The 24,960-nt window shown below is 55.5% G+C and overlaps 1 protein-coding gene and 1 long non-coding RNA gene across 9 annotated transcripts in view; one reads left to right on the top strand and one right to left on the bottom strand.

Moving 5' to 3' along the window:
* Positions 1-3,540: 3,540 nt before the first annotated feature.
* Positions 3,541-23,333, top strand: PATZ1 (POZ/BTB and AT hook containing zinc finger 1). 6 transcript variants are annotated; one of them, XM_017644143.3, is made up of 6 exons: positions 3,541-4,205; positions 5,118-7,154; positions 8,486-8,549; positions 14,471-14,642; positions 20,343-20,480; positions 21,855-23,333. In XM_017644143.3, the coding sequence occupies exons 2-6, from the start codon at positions 5,887-5,889 to the stop codon at positions 22,271-22,273; spliced, it is 2,061 nt and encodes a 686-aa protein (XP_017499632.1). In that variant the 5' UTR covers positions 3,541-4,205; positions 5,118-5,886; the 3' UTR covers positions 22,274-23,333. The 6 variants fall into 6 exon arrangements, with proteins under 6 accessions (XP_017499632.1, XP_017499633.1, XP_036849125.1 ...); XM_017644144.3 differs by lacking the exon at positions 3,541-4,205 and having other exon boundaries at positions 4,889-7,154; positions 21,858-23,333; XM_017644146.3 differs by lacking the exon at positions 3,541-4,205 and having other exon boundaries at positions 4,896-7,154; positions 20,408-20,480; positions 21,855-22,076.
* LOC108386337 (uncharacterized) overlaps positions 13,032-24,960 on the bottom strand; it is a 36,656-nt gene continuing 24,727 nt past the window's right edge. Inside the window, exons 4-5 of one of the 3 annotated variants that reach the window (XR_012125395.1) lie at positions 14,128-17,418; positions 13,032-13,291 (exon numbers count right to left, since the gene is read on the bottom strand). This is a non-coding gene — a long non-coding RNA (uncharacterized lncRNA). The remainder of the gene's footprint in view (positions 13,292-14,127; positions 17,419-24,960) is intronic. The other 2 variants (XR_005054489.2, XR_005054488.2) reach the window with 2 other exon arrangements.

The raw sequence follows: 24,960 nt of genomic DNA, 5'->3' as shown, positions 1-24,960 counted from the left end.
GTCCCCAAAGACCACAACAAAGAAGGGCTGAGATAACCTGGGTGGGGCCAGGAGGCAGAAACTCCTCGGCCTCTGCTGCTTGCAGGATCCTTGATGAAGCTCAAAGAGCTGGGCTTCCAGAACAGACAGATGATTTGCACACTCTCTCCAGTCACAAAGGAAACAGTTATCAAGAAAGAAAAGAGGCCCAGGGTTCAGTGGAAAGAGCCTGGCCCCTGGAGTCAGGGAGGTCTGACTCATTGGAGTCAGGGAGACCCCACCTTCAACTGGTGCAGGCACGGATGAACCAGCATATTTCCCAGTTACCTAACCTGTAACAAGGGGGCAATGATCCTACCCTCAGAGGAAGGTTGTGAGGACTAAAGAAACTGCTCACAGTTCACCCAAAGCTATGCTGTCAGCAAGGGGCAGAGCTGGAAGCTGACCTCACATATTAAGTGAGCTCTGCCCCTGCGTGAGGTGCCGTGATTACCCCATGAATGATCGCGTCACAGCTGTTATTAAGGAGCCCAGCTTGAAAACTGTCAGTGAAGGAGGTCAGTTGGCATCATGTGCCTTCTAAGCAAACCCAGGAAGGCGAGTGGGGTGATTCCTAGACCTTCAGAAACAAGGTGCCTCTCTCCTGTGCTACCCTCCATGGCCTCCTCTCGCTGGGTCCCTGGCTCGTGGCCAATTGCTTGACAAAGCCTGGCAGCCCGGGTTTGTGGGGAAGGTCCCAAGAGCAGATGGAAGTCCAGATGCCACTCTTACGCATGCTCTGTGCTGTCCCTTTTTCTTCCTCACCTAGCCATTCCTGTTTCCTCATCTGTAAAGTGAGAATCCCAGAGTAGGTACCTCATAGGGCTGTTCTGAGAATCACAGAGGGTAAGCCAAGTTAACACTCTCACTACCATGGCTGCACAGTTAAAAGAGTTCAACAATTGTGTGCAGTTATCAAGGCCCCATCCCTGCCCTGAGGGAACTTTGAAACATGTTGGGAAGAAACTACACTATTGTGAGACGAGATTATAAAGTAGTCTATAAAATAGGGCCCAACTATATTTTAAAAACAGCAACATTTTAAGTATGTAGAAAAGGAAAAAGACCAGAAGGAAATGGTGGTGAAACTCTACAGGATCTTTATTTTGCGTGTGTGTTTTCATATATTTTCTACATTTTGTGCAATGCACATATCACTTTTGCAATCAGGTTAAGAAAAGCACCCCGAGAGCTGACAGCAGCTCTGACGTGGATCTGTGCTGGCGGGAGAGGATGCCCCAGGGGAAGAGGAACTTGAGCAGAGCCAGGAAGGATGGGGGAATTTGAAGAACTAGGGAGGAAAGCCAGGAGAAGCACCTTTTATTTCCTTGATTTTTGTCTGTTTCTTTTGAGGCTGTGGGCTTGAGGGCACAGCACAGTCCATGGTCTAGCTTGTTTACGGTTACATCCCTAGCATCTAAAACAAGCAAACAAAAAGTCCAAAACCTGGTGCTTAGTAGGTGCTCAATATGGATCTAGTGAGCAAATAACCTTGACACCTCCACTAAGCCTGGGAGACAAGGATGCCCTCAATTTGCTGTCCAACTGGTGCCCTACCAAAACAGAGGTGCGTGGTTTCCATGGTAACAGAAGAGGGCCCAGCAGGAGGCAGACGCAGGGATTGCTGGCTCTGCATCTTTTCAAGGAATGGCCTGGAAAGTAGGAACATGGTGGTGGGCTCTTTCAACAGGTGTTGAGGGAAGAGAGGGAGCTTCATAAATACGGTTAACTCAGTTGTTAACTGGACAGGCTTGTCAAATCAGTGCTCAGGCAGGCAGTTTGGGTCTTTGAAGAAGGGTGGGAGGCTCATAGTGGGTAGGTTAGGGGCTCGGGAAAGTTTGGTTCTAGTCTGGACTCTTGGACACGTCACTTAATCTCTCTGGGCCTCAGCATGTTCATTCATAAAATAGGGGGCTTAATCAGCTCTAAAATTTCTTATCAAAAGATGTGTATGGGAAGGCAGTATAACACAGAGAAGACAAGTAGTGATTCTATAGCATCTTACTACGCTGATGGACAGTGACTGTAATGGGGTATGTGGTGGGGACTTGATAATAAGGGGAGTCTAGTAACCATAATGTTGCTCATGTAATTGTACATTAATGATACCAAAAAAAATGTGTATGATAGGATTGTAAAATAGTGCAGTTGCTGTAGAACACTGTGGTGATTCCTTAAAAAGTTAACTGAATTATCCTACGACCCAGCAGTTACACTGACAGGTATATACCCAAGAGAACTGAAAATATGTGTACTCAAATGTTCACAGCAGCACTATTCACAATAGCCAAAATATTCAGCACTGGATGAATTTTTAAAAAGGTGGTTTATCTATACAATGGAATTCAGCTACAAAAATGAATGAAGTACTGATATGTGCTACATACAATATGGATGAACCTCAAAAAATTTATGCTAAGTGAAAGAAGCCTGACTCAAAAGATCAAATATTGTAAGATTCCATCATTAAATACCTAGAACAGGTAAATCCATGGAAACAGGATGAAGACTGGTGGTTGCCAGGGGTTGGAGGGAGGAGTGACTGCCTAAATGGGGAGGCTTTCCTTTTGGAGCAATGAAAATGTTTTGGCACTTGGTAGAGGTATCGTTTGCACAACATTGTGAATGTATAAGCACACTTTACACACTTTTAAAATTGCCCTGTAAAACGTGACTTGCAGCCTCACCTGAAGTCATGGAATCCAGGAAGCGTAAGCTATGGGCAAGAGGGAAGGTGGAGTTAGGGATGAAGCTGAGAGATCATTACAGGCCTCCCACACAATCACACTGCCATGGTGACATGCAGGAAAGGGCTCCCAGCTGGCGTCAGAACTGGGTTCTCGACCTGCCTCTGGCCACTTGCCCATGGTGGGCTCCTGGGTCACTCACTCAAGCTCCCTGGGCCTCAGGCTTCCTCGCTGCAAAATGGGGCTGAAGCTTCTTGTCCTCAGAGCGCTGTGGATGACATGACCGTCCTGAGGGCACTCTGCGAACTCATCTTCACAGCGTGAACTCTGGGATGAAGCCAGTCACAGTACCCTGTTTTCTAAGCAAGGCAGACTGAAAGCCACTTCCTGGTTCATATGGAGCCACTGAGGGGTTCCAAAAGCCACTGGTAAGAAAGGGGCACACTTGCATTAACTGGTTGGATTTCTGGCTCTACCACTGTGTGGCATTGGGCAAGTCACTCATTTTCCTCAATTTCTTCAGCAGTAGAATGGAAGTATCTTTATCTACCTTAGAGAATTTTTATATACCGTAGGCATTCAAAAATCAGATCCCTTTCCTCTTTCTTTGCCGCTGCTCCCAACATCACTCTCGAACACAGAAATTGCCGGCTGCTGCAATTTAGCCAAGAATCTCTGCGCTGTGGCTCAGAGAAGTTAAGGCACTAGCCCTAGGTGACAGGGTCAGTTCGGGCTTAGAACACGGACCGCCTGGCTCCAGTCCAGGAAACTTAACCTCAAACCTCAAAGTTTCATTTATTCTCTCCAACAGGCATTTGGCACCTACTATGCCCTAGGAAGGGTGGAGCCATGAAGGACAGACCCAGCCCAGAACTTGGGTGCTGTGCAGACAAGACCTTGAATCCTCATCACTTCATGAGACAGGTGCTGCTGTCCCGTGTACATATTGAGAAACTGACTCCGTTTACCTGAGGCTCAGAGAGGTTAAGTGACTGGCACAACACACATCCTGAGAGCGGAGGTCTCGATTCGAACTCGGTCCTCCCGCGGCGCCACGCCCGGAAGCCCCCGGAGCGCGAGGCTCGGCACTCACCCGCCCGGCGCGCGGCGGTGGGAATCCCGAGCGGAGCTGGAAGCCGGGCCCGTTCATTTGCATGCTAATACCCAGAATGCTTTTCCCCCTGCACACCGCTTCTCTTAATGGAAGCGCTCAGTTTGGAGCCGTGGAAAGTTTGGAACACACACTTCGCTCCCTCTTTTCGACTGTGGGAACTTCCCGCCCGCACGCGCGGTGCCTGCAGCCCGAGCTTCCAGTCGGCTGGCGGGCAACGGCCGCCAGCGCTTCCCGAGCAGGCAAAGCTCCGTGTCCAACTCGCGGCGACATCCCCGGGCCGGCCAGGGACAAAGCGCCCAGGCCTGCCGGCGGGGCCCATGACTTGAGCGCTAGGCGACTTGGCGGACTTCGGGCGCCGGTGATGCTCCCGGCCTCAGGAGGCCAAAGTACGCTCCCCAGACCCTCCTCCTTCCCTGGGGGCTGCTGGGGTGCGTGAGGATCCCTGCTCCTGTCCACCGCCCCTGCCTCTATGTTGCCGCCTCCCTAAGCAGATGACTCCCCGCTCCCTGGGGCACAAAGCTCGGTGTGTGGTGGTCTGGGCAGAGGCTGGACGACGGCCTCATTTCCCCAGCTCTCCCGGGCGCGCAGCCCCTTCCATTCGGTCATTGCGCGGGGTTCTGAAGCAGCTCCGGAGGTTCGGCCTGCCCCCAAGCCAGGACTCCGGGCCCTCTCCGGGGTTGGGAGTGGGGAGGCGGTCGCAGGCGACTTCAGGGGTTTTCGCACATCAAAGGGGGGCTCCGAAGGGCAGCTGATGCCCGCTCGGCTTACGGGAGCTCATCACAGGCTGGGGCTGGGGGGTCCAGATCTGCACCCCTTGGTACCCCATCCCCCGTCCCGTCCGTTCGCCGCCACTCTGGGCAGGGCGGGAGGGGCAGTGGAAGCTGGTTTGCTAGCTTGGCGCTTCGTTTGCATTGGTCCGGGGGTGCTGAGACTGCAGCCCCCGGCCCCGCGGGCGGGGTGGGGAGGCGGGGGCCGGACGGGGGCTCAGTCTGCGCCAGCATTGGCGGAGCTGGGGAATGGGGAGGGGGGGCAGGAAGGGGGGGGAGCGGAGCTGCGAGGGGGGGTGTATAAATAGGGAAGGGGGGACGTGCATCCTTGGCTGAGTGAGGGGGGGGGGCGCTGGGCACAAAGAAAGTGGAAAGTTTCCTGCGCCGGGCGGCCGGGTCCAGGGATCTAGGTGCGCACGTGCAGGGCCGGGGGTACCGGGGGCCCCCACGCCGAGCTCGCCGTTTGTTTTTTTTCCTGCAAGCGAGAGGGGGGGTGTTGTTGGTATCGCCCCCTCCTTCTCCTCCCCCCAGGGGTGAAAGTGCAAGAGGAAGTGCAGCCGCTGCCATCTTTCCTCCGCTCCGAACACACGGAGGCCGGGGCCGCAGCGCTGCCGCTCTGCAGCCGCCTTCGCCTGGTCCCGGGAAGGGCCCACCCTGCCGCCGCCGCCGCCCGCCCGCTCCAGTCTTCGCGGCCGCCACCGCCCGCCAGGCTCCGGGATCCTGCCCGCGCTGCCGCCCCCGTGCGCGCCCCGCCGCCGCTGCCTTCGCCTTTTGTTTCCTCCACTCCGGCGCCCCCGCCCCGGCTCGCGCTTTGCAGGGGACGCAGCGCGCGCCCCCAGCGGGCCCGGGAAAAGCCGCGGCGCGCGCGCCTGCGCGGCAAACCCCTCCTCCTCCTACTTCTCCCCGCGCGCGCGCGCCCCTCTTGGCTGCGCGCCGGCGCCGCCTGGCGGGCGGGAGGGGAGGTGGTAGGCGCGTTTTCAGGAGGGGCGCACCTCTTTGCTCGCGTACCCCCCGGAGGTAGATCCAGAAGGGGAGGCGGGCGGGCCGAGAAAGGAGAAGAGAAGAGCGGGCGATCCAGCAGGAGTGGGGGTAGCTATGTGGGGGGTGGTGCGCTTTGCTGTCTAGACAGTCCGATCCGGGCAGGGGGCGTGTGCGCTTGGCGCACCTGCGAGACTACAGAGCCCCAGGCCGGCACGTGTGGATAGTGTAGACGTCCACAGCGCCCTGTTTCTTGCCAGCCTAGAGGAAGCGAGGGGGGCGGGCAAGTCGCGGCGCTGTTTGTGGGGAGGGGGCGGCGGCCATGGAGCGGGTGAACGACGCTTCCTGCGGCCCGTCGGGCTGCTACACCTACCAGGTGAGCAGGCACAGCACGGAGATGCTGCACAACCTGAACCAGCAGCGCAAAAACGGCGGGCGCTTCTGCGACGTGCTGCTGCGGGTGGGCGACGAGAGCTTTCCAGCGCACCGCGCCGTGCTAGCTGCCTGCAGCGAGTACTTTGAGTCGGTGTTCAGCGCCCAGTTGGGCGATGGAGCTGCGGACGGGGGTCCCACTGACGTGGGGGGCGCGGCGGCGACCCCAGGCGGTGGGGCTGGGGGCAGCCGGGAGCTTGAGATGCACACCATCAGCTCCAAGGTGTTCGGGGACATCCTGGACTTCGCCTACACTTCCCGCATTGTGGTTCGCCTGGAGAGCTTCCCCGAGCTCATGACGGCTGCCAAGTTCCTGCTGATGAGGTCGGTCATTGAGATCTGCCAGGAAGTCATCAAACAGTCTAATGTGCAGATCCTGGTGCCCCCTGCCAGGGCCGACATCATGCTCTTTCGTCCCCCTGGGACCTCGGACTTGGGCTTCCCTTTGGACATGACCAACGGGGCAGCTCTGGCAGCCAACAGCAATGGCATCGCAGGCAGCATGCAGCCCGAGGAGGAAGCAGCCCGGGCGGCTGGTGCAGCCATTGCGAGCCAAGCCCCCCTGCCTGTGTTACCTGGGGTGGACCGCTTGCCCATGGTGGCTGGACCCCTGTCCCCCCAACTGCTGACTTCCCCATTCCCCAATGTGGCATCTAGTGCTCCTCCCCTGACTGGCAAGCGAGGCCGGGGTCGCCCAAGGAAGGCCAACCTGCTGGACTCAATGTTCGGGTCCCCCGGGGGCCTGAGGGAGGCAGGCATCCTTCCATGCGGCCTGTGTGGGAAGGTGTTCACTGATGCCAACCGGCTTCGGCAGCATGAGGCCCAGCATGGTGTCACCAGCCTCCAGTTGGGCTACATCGACCTTCCAACTCCGAGGCTGGGTGAAAATGGGCTACCCATCTCTGAGGACCCTGATGGACCCCGAAAGAGGAGCCGGACCAGGAAGCAGGTGGCATGTGAGATCTGCGGCAAGATCTTCCGTGATGTGTACCATCTCAATCGGCACAAGCTTTCCCACTCGGGGGAGAAACCCTATTCCTGCCCCGTGTGTGGGCTGCGGTTCAAGAGAAAAGATCGCATGTCCTACCACGTGCGGTCCCACGATGGGTCGGTGGGCAAGCCCTACATCTGCCAGAGCTGCGGGAAAGGCTTCTCCAGGTGAGGAATGGTGCCCCCGCTATGATCTGTCCTATTCCTGACCCATGGCACAGCTCCTTGCCACGACCTTGGGGGGGTGGGACTTGTGGGGGTCACTTGACCTTATGGGGCCATGTTGGGTATGGGGAGACTTTTAAAGGCCCTGGTTTTGAGATGATGTGGCCAAGGGCTGCTTTCTCCTCCGTCGGGAAGTTCTCTGGTAATAGGCGTGCCCTACCATCTTCCTGCAGGCCCTGTGGGAAGGGGCCGGATTCCTCAGACCACAGCCACTGGGCCTCACCATTCTTCTCCCTGGGCTCCTTTGTGTTTCCGGCACCAGGCGTGGGGCCCCCTCTGGGGGCGGGAGGCTGGGCTCCTCCAGCGACTTTCCTCGCTTGAATGGCTGCCGAGGGAGGCACTGAAACAAGTGCATCTGGGACTCCTTACACTCCTGCGCCACCAGGCGCCCCCACCACAGCACTGGTGATCCTGGATTGCTGGAGCCAGGCTTTGCCCCTCACGGCCCCCTGGGATCACAGGGCTCAGAGCTTGGCACCCAGAGTCTCATACCACCAACACCAAAATCTTTGACCTGCCCTGACCGGCCCCTTTATGCTTTCAGGATGGCAAGGAAGCGGGACAGGATGTCCTACTAGGTTGGTTTTTTAGTGAGCCTGGTAGGGAACTGACAACTTGTCTGGGAGCAGAAGGTTCTGTTTTTCCTCTTGAGGGAATATTCAGTATTAAAGGCTGGTTTTAACTTGCCTGGACACTGAGGACCTTGTGAGTGGGGACCTAGGGATGGAGAACTCCCTCAGAGGGGCCCCAGCGAGGAGCCAGTTTTACCGGTCAGGCAGCCCCTGCCCCCCCCACCGCTCTGGCGGGCATCTGGTTTATCAGCCCAGCTGGGGACTTAAGGCTCCCTCCCTTGGCCTCTGGGGACTGAATTCCATCCGGGTGGCATTCAGCGGCTGACATGGCTGACATGGCGGGAGAGGCTGGGGGAGGGGACCCCGAGTTTCTAAGGAGCTTTAGTCCGGACAATGCATCACACATACCCCCTCCCGGAAAGGCTGCAGCAAGGCAGCCCTGTTTCATTCTAAAGCCACTTCCTCAGGTCCTGGAAATCACTGAGTTTCTGGTGGGGGGAAGTGGGCAGGCGAGGTCAGACAAACGCTCCCTTCCCTTCCAGGTAAACCCAGGGCAGGGGGGCCTGGGCCTGCGGAGCGGGAGCTGGGGTGGGGGGGAGGGAGTCCTCTCCAGCAGTGTGTGGGGGGTGGCTGTGGCCATGTTTGGTGGCCCCATCTTTGGAGGTCTTGTTCTAAAGTCTCCCTTGGTTGTCTCTTTTCCAGGCCCGATCACTTGAATGGACATATCAAGCAGGTGCACACTTCTGAGCGGCCTCACAAGTGTCAGGTAGGGGCTGGGCTGGAGCAGGGATGGGCTGAAGAATGCTGTTCTCACAGCCGCGGCCATGAGCCCGCTGATGTGTGTGCTGGGCTGGCTGACTGACCACCGCTTTGCACACCTCCCCCTCCGCCCCGCCACCCTCCGTCTGCTCTCCTCCTTTGTTCTTCCCCTGGCCCCCTCCCCGCCACCGCTGATGTCCCCTCCTTTCTGGTTGCTGGGTCCTGGTTCCCACCCCGTCTGTCTTCGCTCTGTTGCTTGGCTTTCCTCTCCTGGTGTTTGCCAGGTCCTTGGATGGTGGGCCACATTGCACAAGTGTTGTCTTGGGGGCACTGGCACCCCACTGGGCCTGGCTTCTGGTTCCCAGGAGTTTGCAAGGGTCACCATGAGGAGGGAAGGGTTCATAAAGGGCTGTTGGTGGTCCAGCCAACAGCTCTTCCCCTTGTCTCCAGGCAGCCTGAGTTTCTGGGTACCCTCAGCACAAGGCAGTGGCATGGGGAGGGGGTGGGCAGAGCAGGGGCAAAGGAGGTGGGAAGTAGGTGGTCTCATCTCTGAGCAGTGGCACATGTTTAATCTGTCCTGAGCCACGTGTGCAAACAGCCAGGGCTTCTGAGGACCAGAGAGCAAGGTGGTTTTCTCCTTTGAGCTCATTGTGTAACAGTAGGTAGGGGAGGCTGGGTGAGATTCTCACCCTTGGTTTGTCTGCTTGAACAATATCTGGGGGCCCTGTGGCACCCAGGAAGTTGAGTTTCCTCTCCTGGCCACTAAGCATTCCTGTGTGGGTGGAAAACATGCTTCTGTCTTCTCCTTGATTACCTTCCCTCTCCCGTGCCAAGTTCCCACCATCTGATGGGGAAATAGAGTTGTGGGGTGCTCATTACAACCTCCCTACAATCTGCATCTCTTTACTCTGTTGGTGGCAAGCAGGGAGGGTTCCGGGAGATGTGTAGGGAGGAACGGCCGCGCTGTAGGGTGGGCAGGAGCCCCTGAGGGCCACGTGTGGATGGTGTTCAGACACCGTCAGCTAGACGGCCTCCCCGGAGGACCACAACCCCAGGGGTGGGCCTGCTGGGACCCGTCTGTGCCTCGCTGCCTTCTGTCTCTGATCCTCTCATCACCGAGCACATTCTGACTCACCCAGGTAGTGCGCTGAGCGGCCGGCAGAGTAGGAGGAGCCCAGAGGGCAGTGGGGGCGTGCCCGGTGGCCTGGGGGGGTAACCTGCACTCTCTGCCCTTTTTCCAGGTGTGGGTTGGGAGCAGCAGCGGCCTGCCGCCCCTGGAATCTCTTCCTAGCGACCTGCCATCATGGGACTTTGCCCAGCCTGCTTTGTGGAGGTCGTCCCATTCGGTTCCTGACACCGCCTTTTCCCTTTCTCTTAAAAAATCATTCCCAGCCCTTGAAAACCTGGGCCCAGCACACTCCAGCAACGCTCTCTTCTGCTCAGCCCCACCAGGATATCTGAGGCAGGGCTGGACTGCCCCAGAGGGCAGCCGGGCCTTTACCCAGTGGCCTGTAGGCTAGCCTGGGCCCCCGAGAGGGTTTGCTGTGGAGGGGGCTGGAAGTGGCGGTCGCTCTGAGACCCTTGCTCTGGGGAGAGGCCAGCAGAGTGGTTCCTGCCCACCACCCAGGTCCTTCCTGGGTGACTTGGAGCTTTTCGAACTCAGGGACCCCAGGTGGGGATAGCAAGGAGCTCCTTTCTGGGTCCCCCATAGCCTCCAGGTTCTTTCTGGGTTCTCTTGGCTTTTTTTCCCCTTTAACAGATGGTACCCCTGGGTGTTTGTCCTTGCCTGAGTGATTTTGGAGGTTGGTGCTTTCTGGAGAGCTAAGCCACTAGCTTATATGCTTTCCCACCCCTGGTACCACCTCCCCTGAGGCGAGGGATTTCTAGAATGGGGCCTGGCCACCCCTCCCCCTACTCGGGGAGCGAATCCCCTGCCACAGGAGACTTTGGTTCAATGCCAACTGGGTCAGCTGGGCTGCCCTCTCCCCTTCCCACTCAGACAGCTCCTGCTTTCATTTCTGGCTAGTGAATTAGACTTTTGTGTTTTTAAGGTTTATTAGCAGGTCTGCTCAGGAACTAGACTAACCAGTGGCTTTATATTGGGTCACCCAATATATGGCTTTGGGGGCTGATGAAGCAGATGTAGACCCTCCTCGGATCCCAGTGGTGTCCCCGTTAGCCCCGCAGGCACCGCGGGGAAAACAGGAGTGATGATAAAAGTTTTCATTCTAACATTTGAGGCTTTGTGTGTTTTGTCCTTGGTCTGTGTCATAACACTGACATCATTGTCCCTCGGTGTGCGAGCCTGTTCCTACCCTGTTCCTCCAAACACACATTCTCAGACCTGCTGGCCCCATAGGCAAAGGTCCTCTGATGATGACCCAGCAGGTGGAGACATGCTGGCTCTCATGCGCTGAGCTGGCCAGGTGTGCCTGGGCTTGGTTAAACAGCAGGGGCATCTGTTTTGCATGGTGTGTATTCTGAAAGCATCAGAGGGAAAGAGACGGCTCTCTGGGAGTTGGTTCCTTGGGCCTCTGGCAGAGCTGGGCCTGGGCTATCCTTCTTGGCACGTCCTGATGCCACAGAGAACAAAAGGGTCCAGCTGCAGAGACTGGTGCCGCAGTTTGAGTGAAAAGGCCATCCGAACATCGGGCCACATGGCCTCAGGCTTGGCAGTGATACACAAGTCTCCTTGGGGCTGGCCGGGGTGTCCTTGCCTGGCCCAGATGCACCTGGCCTGCTGACTACATGAGTGCAGTGGGCTGGGCCATTCTCTGCACATCCTTCAGTTCAGCCTGAAGCTGAGCGGCTAGAGCAGCTCAGACTTCTCCCATTGCTTCCAGTGGCCCCACTTCTCAGGGGCTCATTGGGGTGGTGTGGGCTGGAGGTTTAGCTCATTAGAGAAGGCAGGAATTGAGGTGGCAACGAGGGAGCTGACACCCACAAGCAGAAGGGGGCCAGTGAGGCCATCTAGCTGGTCCTCCATGCATTGCCCTAAGGCTTTTCCAGAGTTGTGGAACAGGCTGCTAGACTTCAAAGGCCACCAAAGGTCGTGTGAGCTCTAGTGTTCCTGGTACCATTTGGGCCTCCTTCCTGAGCTGCTCAACTCTTGGGAAGAGCAGCTTTTGGAACTCTGGGATGGGGAGAAATGACTGAGAGAGGGACTCACTTGAATGGTGATGACCAGAGGCGGCCCAGGCTCAGGGTGGCTGGGCTGAGGCCCAGCACGCATGCCTCCTGACAGCAGCAGGCTGCCTGCACACAGGGCCATGGGTGGCGGCAGCCCTTCCGAGCACCACCACGATCAGAGCATGCTACCGCTGGCTCACTCTTGTCCCACCAGGGCCCCTCTGTCTTCTGGAAGTGCCTTTCTACTGGGGGCCCCCAGCATGGAAGTTCCAGGTGCTCCCTGAGGTCTCTTCCTTAGCCACTCTTCTGTGTCCCTCCTCTCCTGGGTCGTGTGACCTGGCTCTTTCTGTGCGGTGTTATCAGAACTTCTGGTAGGCCTAGACTTGGACTCCTACATTTTCACAAATACCCAAGAAAATCTGGCACAGAGGATTCAACAATCACTTCAGCTTGGCTTCCTAACACAGCGAAAGTTTTTGTTCTGTTTGTATTTTTCTTTCCCAGCAGCAGATTTGTATTCCTAATTATATTTGCTCAGGCTAACGTTAGCTTTCATTCCTTGAGAGATACTCAGTGGAGGATGGGTGGGGAAGTCAGCCTGGTCTGGGATTTTAATTTTTCTTAGCTAATCCCTCAAATGGATAATCCACTTCTCCCAGGGACTGTGAGGACAGAATCCTGAATGTGTGCTTTAAGCTGCATTTTCTTACACCTGGTCCGTGTTTGGTTCCTTTGAGTTTGGGGGTGCAGACCACACTGCCTCTCATCGGAGGGGTGGTCCTTGGGTCACGGGGCTCTTATCTCCTGATAATGACAGGTGCACCTCTCTGCCCTGAGGGGTTTGCAGCTCCCCTTGTTCTGGCTGACAGGCCGGCGGGCTGGGTGGAAGACGCAAAGATCTTCCCCTCACTGTGGCCTGTGATTGATTGGGTCACGAGGCCCCTGACTTAAGCTGGGGCCCACCTGTGGCCATGAGGCCAGATGCCCCTTGAGTTTTTCTGCATAGAGCCTGTCACCTCTCCCTATCAAGGGAGTCTGGCTACCAAGTATACTGCCAAGAAGTGTCGGCACCTTTCACTCCCCAGAAGCCATCTCTACTGAGTCTGAGCTGGGAAGAGCACAGGCTTGGGGCTGGCTGACACTCCTGCTGTCCCTGTCCTCCTGGGGCCTGCGTCCGCCCAGCTGTGAATCAGGGACGATGGAATACCTCAGGGTAGCCGGGAGGACTGGAGGGTACCAGCCTGGTGGTGCCGAGCATTTTAGACTGCTGCTTTCTGTAGTAGCGGAGTCGTGTGCTTTGGGCAGTCACTTTCTAAACCTAGCTCCCTCATTCATCAAATTAATAACCTCAATATATAAATAAGATAAAAGCAGTATTTCATTAGTGTAAATTGTTCTGTTCAACTTTGAAACATGACATAAAAGATACTGACAGAATGGCAAGGCTTCTCCTGACGCACAGACGCTTGATATCAGGGCCATGGCAATGGCGTCTTCAGCGCCCACCGTATCACGAGCGTTTGTTTCTTGCTTTGATGGTACAGTAGGAAGGTAGACAAACATTTGTACGTGGTGACAGTGTTCAGACACCTTGAGGTCTTGGGATCTCAGGACGTGCTTCTGTTAAACAAAGACAGCAGGAGCAGCTCAATTTTAGCACATTCATGGGGTGGCAGGTTGTCAGTGGGTTAATATAAGATCTGTAATGCACTTAAAAGGTGAATATTGCTTCCTCTTGGAGTTCTAAAGCACTAAACAGGCACACATAGAGAAAAGAAATGAGTCAAACTTGACTAGAACACCTCCATGGTTCCAAAATAACTTGAAAGTCGCTAGACTGAACTCTCCTGCGGGCTTCCCTGACTGCCTGTGCACCCCCAGCTGAGGAAGGGCTGTTGTGGGGAGATCAGGCTGAGCCTGGGGCAGGCCCTTGGCTGTAGGAAATGCCCAGGGGCTTGGGGCTGACCTTCAGCTCCCAAGTCACTGCCCTGGGATGTGGCTGTGAGTTCGTGCTCATGCCACAGCCTTCTATGGCCACTCTCTTGGAGGGTGATAACAGAGCCTGCCTCAGAGGGCTGCCCTCAGGAAGGATGGTGTGAGACCAGTGCTTCTCGAAGGCTGAGCATGAGGGCTCAGTCGGTGCAGGGAAGTATTGCCATCCTTGTTACTGTCAGCACTTGCCTGACTTACCAGTTTACATGGCCCTCCTCTCTGCTACTCCTCACGCCAGCAGAATTGACGCTGTCATTTCATGGGCTGCTTTTTCCATACAAACCCAAGAGACTACCATGAAGAGCGGTCTCTGTGCTTTGTCCTGCCTTTCCATTTCCTTGTGGCCAAGACTAACATCACTTCTGAATAAAGTGCATAAATATAAAGCAACTAGGGGAGACCCCAGATGGAGAACGGGAAGATGGGCCTGTTTAAATGCCAGTGACTTCTGTGAACTCACTTACCCACAATGCACCTGAAGTCAATTCTTAATGTTCAAGAATGAGCGAATGCCCTATCTTCACCTTCCGGAGGAGTGTAGAACCCAGCGTGCCGTGTCCTGGGCATGTTGTGGCAGCGCCTTGGAGCCAACAGTTCCACCTCGGGTGTCCTCATGAGGGGGCATCATGGAAAATAAGAGCGGCTAACTTGGCACCTTGGGGAGAAAGCCTGGGCCATATTCTGAAGCTGTCTTTATACAGGGAGTCCGTGTGTGGCCAGGAACGGTCTTTGTTTCACGGTGTGCTTGGTGGGGAGGCAGGGGTGTAATACCAGCTGTCGCCTCATCCGGTTCCTTTCTGCCCCCAGACCTGCAATGCTTCTTTTGCCACCCGAGACCGCCTGCGCTCCCACCTGGCCTGCCATGAAGACAAGGTGCCCTGCCAGGTGTGTGGGAAGTACCTACGAGCAGCATACATGGCAGACCACCTGAAGAAACACAGCGAGGGGCCCAGCAACTTCTGCAGCATCTGTAACCGAGGTAATCTCCCTGCCGCGTCCGCACTTCCAGGGGGTGGGCCTGAGTTTGTGTGGGAGGCAGGGGGCGTCTTGACCCCCGTGCCTCAGGCTCCACTCTGCACAGCCGGCCCTCCTGCCCCACCCAGCGGTGAACACCTTTATCGCCCAGCTAGCTGTCTTGGGGTCTTGGAATGAGAGTTCCCAGGAGATCAGCAGGTGGGGACAGGAGGAATGAATGTTGTTCCCAAGCCTGGGCCCCTCTTGCACCTGCTGCTCAGGCATCAGGATGGATGCATTTTGCAGATGCCACTGAACTACTGAGGTTGGTGGGACAGTCATTAGGACCCAAGACGTGGGAGAAAAGGGGGTCCTACTGGAGAGCATTTGCTGGCTGATTTATTGGCATGTGAGATTTGCAGCCAGGGAAGAAGGCTGAGTCTGGAGATGGACAGGGGTGGAAAGCGTGTAGTGCGAACGAGCCCACCCTCAGGCAGGCTGTGGCCTTGAGCGGGAAGTGCAAGGTGTTCCAGGCAGCGGGTGCTTCTTGTGGCCAGCGTCAGCCTGGGTGGCGCCCGGCTCCGTGGCCCCGGCGTTGTGTTGGATGAAGTCAGGTCTGTCCCCAAACTTCTGAGGCTTGTGTTTTTTCAAGCACAGTATCAGTGAAGGAGGCTTGCGCCGTCTCTGCCAAAGGAGGTCCGGGCGGCTGTCTGTGGTGGGCGTAAGGATGCCTCTGCGTGGTGCGCTTGCTTCGGCCAGGTGGGGACACGCTGGGAAGGCCTGTGTGCTGCGATGCTCCAGTGCTTCTGCAAGTCTTGGGTGTGACTTAGTGGACTGAGCACTGAACCAGGAGTCTTGGGACCCAGGACTTAGTCTCAGCCTCTTCCACCTTGCCCTCCTCTGTGACCTTGAGCTCTGCCTTCCCTTCTCTAATCCTCAGTTTCTTCATCTCTTAAATGGGGTTAAGAACACCCACCTTGCCCACCTCCTAGGGTTGTTGGGAGGATCCCTGGAAACAAGGTAGGTGAAGGCTCTCTGAACCCCGCAAGGAGCTGCACACTGGGGAAGCCCCATCCTTACACTTCATAATGGTGTTAGGAAAGATGCGGCTCACAGACACTGGCTTGGGCCAGGCACAACACCCCTCAGCCCCTGGCTGGAACTGTTGGTTGCCTGTGCTGTGTCCATGTACCGTGAGGTCACTGGTGGAGGGAGACTGCTGAGCAGCTGGGTGTCCTTGGTGCCCTGGAGCTGGGTCCCTCCCTGGGGCTGCACACCTGGGGTTTGCATTGAAGGCTGCTTGGATGTTGATACGTGTACCACCAGGAAACCTGCTGTGAAAGCCAGGAAGTGGTAATAAAAGCTACTTAAGCATCTGTCCTGTTTTCTGACACATCAGTAGAGCCCTTTCTGGCTGGGCCGTCCCATGGGGAGTGAGCAGTAGAGTTGTGCGTGCAGGAAGTTATCAGGCTGAAGCTGACCATTTCGCTTGCAGCTGCCCCGGCTCTTATCTTGCTTCATCCTAACCTGGCTTCCTGACAAGCATCCCAAACAACTCTCAACCTGATGCAACATGCCATCTGCAGGTGTTTGGTTAGGTTTTCAGGGCTGAAGTTCTCAGCCTGAGAACTGGGATCAGAGACCAGAAGCCAGTGGGAGTGGAGAAGGTTGCTCCTGAGCATGCTCAGAGGGAGAGCCTGGCCCTGTGCACAGACTACGGCAGGAACGGGACAGCAGACCCAGGGCCACAGCCCCTGTGCGCCAGCTCAGGAGGAAAGAAGAGCTGAGAGCCGCAAGAACCACAGTGAAAGTCAACCAAGTCAGGAGAAAGTTGATATGGCAAAGCCGACAACTGAATGTCAGGATTTGTTTCTCCTGGGCTGGTAAGAGGGCTTGGGCAGCAGCCACAGGCTGCGACATGACTGGGGCGGAGCACCAGAGAGTCAAACCAGAGCCCAGCTCTTCTCAGAGAAGCCGAGCCAAGGTCTGGATGGTAGGCTAACAGCCTGAGGTCCCAGAGTTGGGGCAGGGAACCCCATTCCCCTAGGAAGACAGAAGGGCTCTGATCCACCCGCCTGGGAACTCAGAAGGAAGAGAAACAATCTGGGTCCTTATCAGAGGAGGAGGAATAGGATTCTGCCTGCTCCTGGGCTCATTTCTTGGTCAAAATCAAAGAGACTCCCCCCGGAAAAAAAAAAAGAGGAAGAAGAAGGTAGTTTTTCCGGGAAGAGGATGAGGACACTACAGACACTGAGCCACTGGAATCAGCACGTGGAAGGTCATTCCTGCCCAAGCCATTCTTTGCCCTGCCCACCACCGAGGCTGCGAATCCAGGAGGAGCCGCCCAGACACGGGAATGTTCTTATCTCTTCAAGGGTTCAAGCAAAGTCTGATCAGCCAGCTGGTCAGATGAGGTGAATATGTAAATGTCCTCTGAGATCCTTCAATCCCAATTCTTAGCGATCAACTACCTATAAATCTGCCTCTTTTCAGTCATCGTCACACAGCTCTTGCTCTTGAAGAATGGGAAAGAGGGGAGGCAGCCTGACTGACTGATGAAGCCCCTCACTTGAAGCAGATGACCTTGTCTCTGAGAGACAGATCAGGATGTGAGTCATATGGTCTGTAGGGGAAGATAATTTGCAGATGGCTTGAAAAGCTTGTTCCCTCATTTTCAACTTGAGGAAGTCAGTTGAGTTGATCAGCAGGAAAGAGAGATGAACTTGGTAGGTGATCACCATTGTCTTCCTTTCTTTTTAAATCTCTGTAGCGGGGTGGTTGTATATATGCATATGTTATTCCTAGGAGGAAGAGGGAATCCGCCTTTGACAGAGGTAACATTTGGGCTCAAACATTACCACTTAAAAGGTAGGGGAACCCTCCTCCCAGTCAGAAAGGAGCAAACAGGTCGTTGCTCATGGGCTCAGATAGCCTGCCATTCCCCTTGGCTGAGCTGAGGCAAACCTCCTTAGTGCCCCTCCTACAGTGCTCAGTCAAGCGTGGCCCCACCAAGGTTCAGAGAAGAAGAAAGTAGTTCCCAACCCCTGCATGGGTGCGGGACTTGGAAAGGAGGATTTGCTTCCGGAACGCAGATTGCAGCAAAACCAGGCAAGAAAATGCAATGGAGGGGCAGAGCCTCTTGGTGTTAAATTCATCATCTGTGGAGTGTGCCGGAGGGTGGCTCTTGGTTGTGGTCACATGCGCGCCCAGTGTCTCCATCATTCTGGTGCCCGGATCAAGCTGCCTCTTTGGTTCTTGGTTAATAAGTGGTGAATGGGCAGGTGAGTTCAGAATTCCAGCCAAATATTTCTGGCTTCCAAGATGTGTCCTTCTTATAACCCATCTTCTGTTTTATCCCAACATTTGGCTGCTGAGTGGCTCTGTGCTTAAATTCTGGGCTTGAAGTGGCAGCTGTGGATCCCCTCCTACCATCCTGCCATGTGCTTTTGCTATAGATAGTGCGGTCTGCAGCTGGGGTAAAGTCAGGAGGACCCAGCCATGTGTTTTCAGACTTTTTCAGGAGAACGCAGCAAATTCTCACAGAGCATCTGCTGTATTCCCCTGACATGGTTCTTCCCACAAGGAGTAAATATATTAATTCCTGGTGCTCCTTCCCGCCTTCCCTGTCCCCTTTTGATTGCAATGGACCTGCCCTGATAAGCCACTGAAAGGGCTGCATACCACTCCAGAGGCCTTATACGAGGTTAAAAGACAAAGAAAAAAAATTCCCTTCTAATGTGGTATCCTCCTGTCATCAGAAAGTCCTGATATCTTATGCTGGTTGCCAGGGGCTGAAGCACAGCCTCAGGGACAGGGCCCTGTCCTCTTTCCCATTAGCCTTGTCTATTCCTTCTCTTCCCTGACAACAGCCCCCTCTTAGGAATGCCTTCTTAGGACCCCTTTAAGCTGGCCAGTGCCCTGTGATTGGCCCCAAGCAGATCACTCGGTTACAACATAGGACAACTCACTCTACCAGGCAGGGCAGGGCACCCGCATGTGGCCCAGGTGGGTCTGTAGTAGCTGAGTCAGGAAAGGAAGGAAGGAAAATTCACTCAGTCCATCATTTCCTCCAGAATCACAAACTGCCACTGTCAGGGGCATGTTTGTTAAAGAAGTTCCCCACAGGTCGGCCCCCATCTGACAGTGGCTCCCACTCTAACTTGCCAATATAGCAGAGAAATGTATGAGTGTAAATGGTGATAGTGAAACCTACTGCAAAAGTTGAAGGGATGTTTTTAGGGTCAGGGCCAAGGCACAGGGACCATTAGAGAGTCTTCCCAATGGTTGATGACATGTGGTGGCACATGGTCCCCGGGTTGGAGTCCAGGCTTTGCCATTTACTAGCTGTACCTGTGACTTAACTTCCACCAAGCCTCTTGTGTCCCCATCTAGAGAACAGGTCCGATAATTCCCAGCTCATAGGGCGTTGGGGGAATTCTGCACAATACTACATGCAACGTGCTGGGCCCTGGCACACCATCACTTGCGGAAGGTGAACCTTTATTACAGTTCCAGCAGCATTTGAAAGGCCATGCCAAGTCAGGCATTTTCAAACAAGTCCTGTGCAAACGGTACATAGTACTCTGTGGCCTCTGAGCTATGAGGAGTGGATCCCACTGTTATCCTGTAACTGTAACTATAAAAGGGAATAAAAGTGCTTGAGAATGTGTCAGCGAGATCTGGAGCAGATGGATTAAAGGGACACCATCAGGGCCCTGGTGCTTCAAATGGGCCTCACGCTAAAAAGCCTCAGCTCCTGCTGGAGGCGTCTCTGACCCTTGAGCATGGTGGGGTTCGGTGACATGGCTCCTTCCTGCGAAACCCAAGTCAATATCCTCTGACCGGCTCACTCGGCTCCATATCCTCAGACTCACGGCTGGTGTGGAAATTGGCCCAAGATCTTCTCTTTCCAGCTTGAGATACCGCATGCCTCAAACTGATCGGAGCATCTGGGTTGGGCTGGAGCCGCTCCCCACAAATAAAGACAAAGATTCTCTGAGTTTCTTCCGTTTGTGAAGCTGCTGAATGCTCCAAAACTGAACCAGGAAGACCACCATGCATAAGGGATGACTGGCCCTTTAGCATAACTTCCTTTTTTTGTTGTTCTTCAAAAGAGCTCAACAGACACTAAATCCAGGTTATTCTGAAGGTGAGAAAGTTAGCAAGATAGAACATGTCTTAGGTAGAAGAAGGGAAGCTCCTGGAGGCATTCCTCTGGGATTGCCTCTTGCCTCCATCTGGCTTGGGGTGCAGTTTACCTTTACCTGTTAAGCAGCCATTCTGCTGGCTGGAGTTGTGGGGCTGCCCTGGAGGCCCGCGTACTTTTCTGACTACATTTCTAGCTATTGTCCTTACAGCTGATCTGGGGCTGTGGGACATCTGCTCAAAGCACTCGTTACTAAGGGGCCAAGCAAGCCTCGGGGCATTTGTTGTCTGGCCCCAGGAGCAGAAGCTCAGGCCACCCCTCCAGGTGGCTGGCCTGGGCCGTCCACTGCCGCTTTGCCGAATGGGATCTGCAGAGAAGCCAGTTTGTGGACTCTGCCACCCTCCATCCTCAGCCAGGTGGCTCCTGGTTGCAGCCATTTTTGAGCCAAGGAGGGGCCCCCTTCTAGGTGCAGCTGACCTGGGAATGCTAGCCAGAGCGGCCAGAGGACAGAGGCATGGGGGAAGCAGAGAGGTGTCGCTTTGCTGGCCGCGGGATCTCATCTCCTTTTGTCTTGTTTAGGTTTCTCCTCTGCCTCCTACTTAAAGGTCCATGTTAAAACCCACCACGGTGTTCCCCTTCCCCAGGTCTCCAGGCACCAGGAGCCCATCCCGAATGGGGGAGCAGCGTTCCACTGCGCCAGGACCTATGGCAACAAAGGCAAGCGACCCCTTGCTCTGCACTTCGCTTCTCTGCGCAGACTGTGTTGTGGGGGCGCTGGGCCGGGCGTGGGGAGGCGGGAAGGGGCTCGGAGATCTGTGTGGCAGTGGCCTCCAGGACAAAAGTCACAGTGGGCACCTCACTCCAGGGCAGTGAGTGAGGCTTTAGGGCACTGCCGAGATCCAGCCCCCGCCTCCTCTTCCCAGCCCTCCTTCCTTGCCCCTGGCCAGCCCCCACTGTCTGGAGCCCTGCAGGGATACCCGGGGACCAGGGCAGGAAGAGGAGCCCCATGAGGAGTCACTCTGGGCCTGAGCATTGCCCGTGGCCCTTTGAGAATGGTGTGGAGCTCCGCCTGAATGCCTTCTTCTCATGCGACCCTGTGGGCAGGGGGAGCCAAGGGCTGGCTTCCCCCTCGATAGGGGTGATTGGTTGCTGTTTTGGCCCCTTCTGCAGGGCCTCTGGCTATGTTTGTGATATACATGGTGATTCATGAGCTACCTGACGCCTCTGACTCCGTTGGGTCTGCACAGAGTTCCCGAGGCCCCACCTTCACTTGTTGATTAGGTTGTTCTGTGGTATTTCCAGTTGTTGTTGCTTGGCAGACGGCAGACGGCAGAGATGGCATGCTCCATGCTCCCATCACAGACCTCCCTTCCCGGCATGGCTCTCTGAACCCAGGCAGGAAAGCCGCTGATTGGCGGAGGTCTCCCAGGCAAAGCGGAGTGATGAGGGTTGTCTCGAGGCCCAGCTTGTCCTGAGCCCTGTGTGGGGGCAGCCGGCCGACTGAGTTGTTCAAAGTTGCTCTTAATCTCTGTGCTCTGGCCGCTAGGCCCTGGAACAGTTTTGGCAGAAGGAAGGCGGTAAGGGCAGGGCTTGTGTTTGCAGCACTCGGATAAGGACTGGCTTCTGTCTCAACCATCGATGGGGTCTGCCTGGGTCGGGGACCTCACAGGTCTGGTTCTGCCTTGCAAGGGTGCAGCTAGTCTGGTGTGGAGGTGAGGCCACTGCATCATCAGAACAGCCATCTTATCCCCAAGGGCAGCCAAGAGAGTGCCTAGAAGTTGGGGTCTTTCCGTTGTTCTGGGCAGAATCCCTCCCGTGAAGCAGACTGCGGTGGTGGTGAGCGGTACACATGCACCTGCGTGAAGAATCTACAGCGAGGGAGGCCGGCAGCCCCCGAGCCCTGCTGTCTCACCCCCGTAGGCACACCAGACTCCCAGACTGACCAGCCGAACCTCTGCGGGTTCTGCCAGGGCAGTGGCTGGCTGTCGGCTGCCCTCCACAGGTCTGTGAGCTGGCCCCTCACGACCCCTCCAGGAGGGGGCCTCTCCAGAGGCTGGCCTCATCTCTCCTCTGTGTTTTGTTTTCTCCTAGAAGGCCAGAAATGCTCACATCAGGATCCGATTGAGAGTTCCGACTCCTACGGTGACCTCTCCGACGCCAGTGACCTGAAGACTCCAGAGAAGCAGAGCGCCAATGGCTCCTTCTCCTGCGACATGGCAGTCCCCAAAACCAAGATGGAGTCTGACGGGGAGAAGAAGTACCCCTGCCCTGAGTGCGGGAGCTTCTTCCGCTCCAAGTCCTACTTGAACAAACACATCCAGAAGGTGCACGTCCGGGCCCTCGGGGGCCCCCTGGGGGACCTGGGTCCCGCCCTCGGCTCACCTTTCTCTCCCCAGCAGAACATGTCTCTCCTTGAGTCCTTTGGGTTTCAGATTGTCCAGTCAGCGTTTGCATCGTCTTTAGTAGATCCTGAGGTCGACCAGCAGCCCATGGGGCCTGAGGGGAAGTGAGGCAGATGCCGTGTCCCCGCAGAAGCACCATCGGGGATTGCCGAGACATGCTGTGAATGCGGAGGGGAGTGATGTCCTTGGGTTCTGTAGCTGAGAGGTTTTTATTCGTTTCTAACCCCTCCCCTCCAAGCCCTATCACCTCACTCCCGCCACCTTTTATGGTCTTTAGAAATAGATTCTCACCCGATCTTCTGCAGAAAGATCTGTGAGATCTGGTATGGGACAAGGGCAGAAAACACTACATCGGCCTCCAAGGCTACACCAGTCCTGGTTTCTCTAAAGGGCAGAAGCTGGAACTCCTGATGCCTCTGTCTTAGTGACCCTGGTCCCAAATCCCAACCTGATGGCATTCTGGGACCTCAGTGACTTTGGTCCCCTCCCCCTTCTCATCTCCCTCAAAAGAAACCACAGTAGGGTCTCCACCCACTTACACAATGCTGATGCCCAACTGTTTTTAAGGAAGCTGGATGCCTACAGCATCCCACGGACCATGGGGTGAGTGTCCTTTGAGAGGCCCCTGAGCATGACCTTTGACCTGGAGGGCCCCAGGCCTTTATGACCGTGACCTGGAGGCCAGCATTTTTCTACTAGGACAAGCTCAGCTACTGAGGACACCTCTACCCCAAATTCCAGTTCTTATGTGATTTTAACCATTCAACTTGCTGTTGGGTTTTAATTCTCTAATTATTATTATTGTTATTATTTTTTAGGACCAGTTGTAGTGAATTGCTACTGAAAGCTATCCCAGGTGATACAGAGCTCTTTGTAAAACGCAGTCACACGTTAGGGTTAGTATTAAACTTTGTTTAGATGTACCATAAATAACTTGGCTAGTTGATTTGTTTGAAGTCTATGGGAGAAATAGTTTTATGAAAAATTAAAAAAATGCCAGTCTGGTCAGGGAGGTAGGGAGTTTCAATGCTGTTGGGAGCCAGGAAGGGAGGAGAGCTGGCAGGTGGTGACATTGTGTACCTCGCTTGTGTCACACGTGAGCAAGCCCAGGGCGACCTGGTGATGTGAATCCATCTGATCAGACTGTATTAAAAATGTTAGTACATCACTCTGTTTGCTCCCCTGAGTCCAGTGTTTCAGCCATGGAGTATTTTGGACCTGGAGGGTAGGTGGTCTACACCCCTAGACCTGCGGGGGGGTGGGACCCCAGGATGCCTCTCTTCCTCCCTCTTCACTGCACCGGTGCTATTGGGGCCGATAGGCGAGTGGCCCCATGAGGACTCGGCTGCTGGCTTGCAGGTAAGGGCCACAGGTAGGAAACAGTCTCTATCACATGGCGGATGGGAAATCCCAAAGTGAACTGGCTGGCACTTCCTCCAAAACACTACTTACCTGGAGGTCTGAGCAGCAAGAGGAGGTGCCCCTGCCTGCCCCCCAGTCTCCACATCGTCCTGAGTACCCTTGCCCTTCAAGCCATGGGGAGAAAAGCTGTGCAGAGCATGGGTGCATAAAAGCAGAATGACTTCTCTTGTCATGGTCAAGGGTAAAGAGCCTGAGCCCTGACTGTCCAACTCCACCGTCTGCTCAGTGTCAACCCTGGGCTGAGCTCTGAGCCTCAGTTTCCTCAGTAAACATGCGGTGGAAACTAAGGCAGTCATCAGCTGAATTCTCTGTGCCTAATTCCCAGCAGAGCCTGTGAGGCTGCTTCCATTACTGTCCCCCACCTGCAGGGGAGCAAATGGGCTCCGAGAGGTGGAGGCACCCCACTGCATCCTGCACTGGGCCTCAGAGTGAGTGGCAAAGCCAGGACTCGAGCTCAGGTCTGTCCTCTGGCTTTAGAACCTTCATTCGTAAGCTCCAGTGACCATGCCATTGCCCACATGTAAGCCCCACTACCACGCGTGGCTCAGAGCGGGCTGTTACCCTGCTGCACCCTCAGGACCAGGGCCTGCCCCACACAGAGGAAGCACACCACAGATGGGTCAGGGTCAGTGCCAGAGGGGGTTCCCTGAGGCTGTAAGCACACTTCATACTTAGATCGGCCCTCTGGGGTCATCTGTACCCCGCTCCAAGCTGGGCCCCACTGCAAGAAGGTGTTCCTGGCACCAGCAGCAGCCCGGTGGCCTTGCTCCAGGCAGAGCTGTCACACCAGGGAACCTGTCAGCTACAACCAACTGACTTTCCACGGCAGCGTGCCTCACTGGGATTTGCCCGGCTCCAATCCCATACTCCTGCTTGTGTGCCCCTTAGTGGGCTACAAGTCTCCACTTGAGCTTTCAGCTTGCATTTATCAGACCTTTACTTATGCCAGCCTCAGTCACATCCTATTCCCAACCACAGGAACTGTAGTCATAATGACACATTCAGTGTTTACTCAGTGCCAAGGTGCCTTCTAAGCCCTTTACTCATACTAGAATTCATTTGTCCTCATAATCGCCCAAAAAGGTAGGCACTATTTTTATAATTAAGCAACTTGCTTCAAACAACAGCTTTAAATAGTGCAGAAGCTCTGAACCAGTGGGCCGAGCCCATTTCGTTACCACCCCATTATGCCTTTACGACGGCCAGCCTCCACCTGCAGGCTCTTCCTTGGCGCTCTGTGCCGGGGTCTCACCCTTGCTGCCACCGCCTCTCCCGCTGCGCTCTTCTGACCCCTCTGCAGCGCCGCTCCGGCCCCTTCCTAGGGTCATGGTCGCTGTGACTGCTTCGTGGGGGTCTCCAGAGCCAGCCCGCTG

The sequence above is a fragment of the Manis javanica genome, chromosome 15, assembly GCF_040802235.1.
Source record: "Manis javanica isolate MJ-LG chromosome 15, MJ_LKY, whole genome shotgun sequence".
NCBI classification, from domain to species: Eukaryota; Metazoa; Chordata; class Mammalia; order Pholidota; family Manidae; genus Manis; species Manis javanica.
This window is presented reverse-complemented; position numbering and strand designations above follow the sequence as displayed.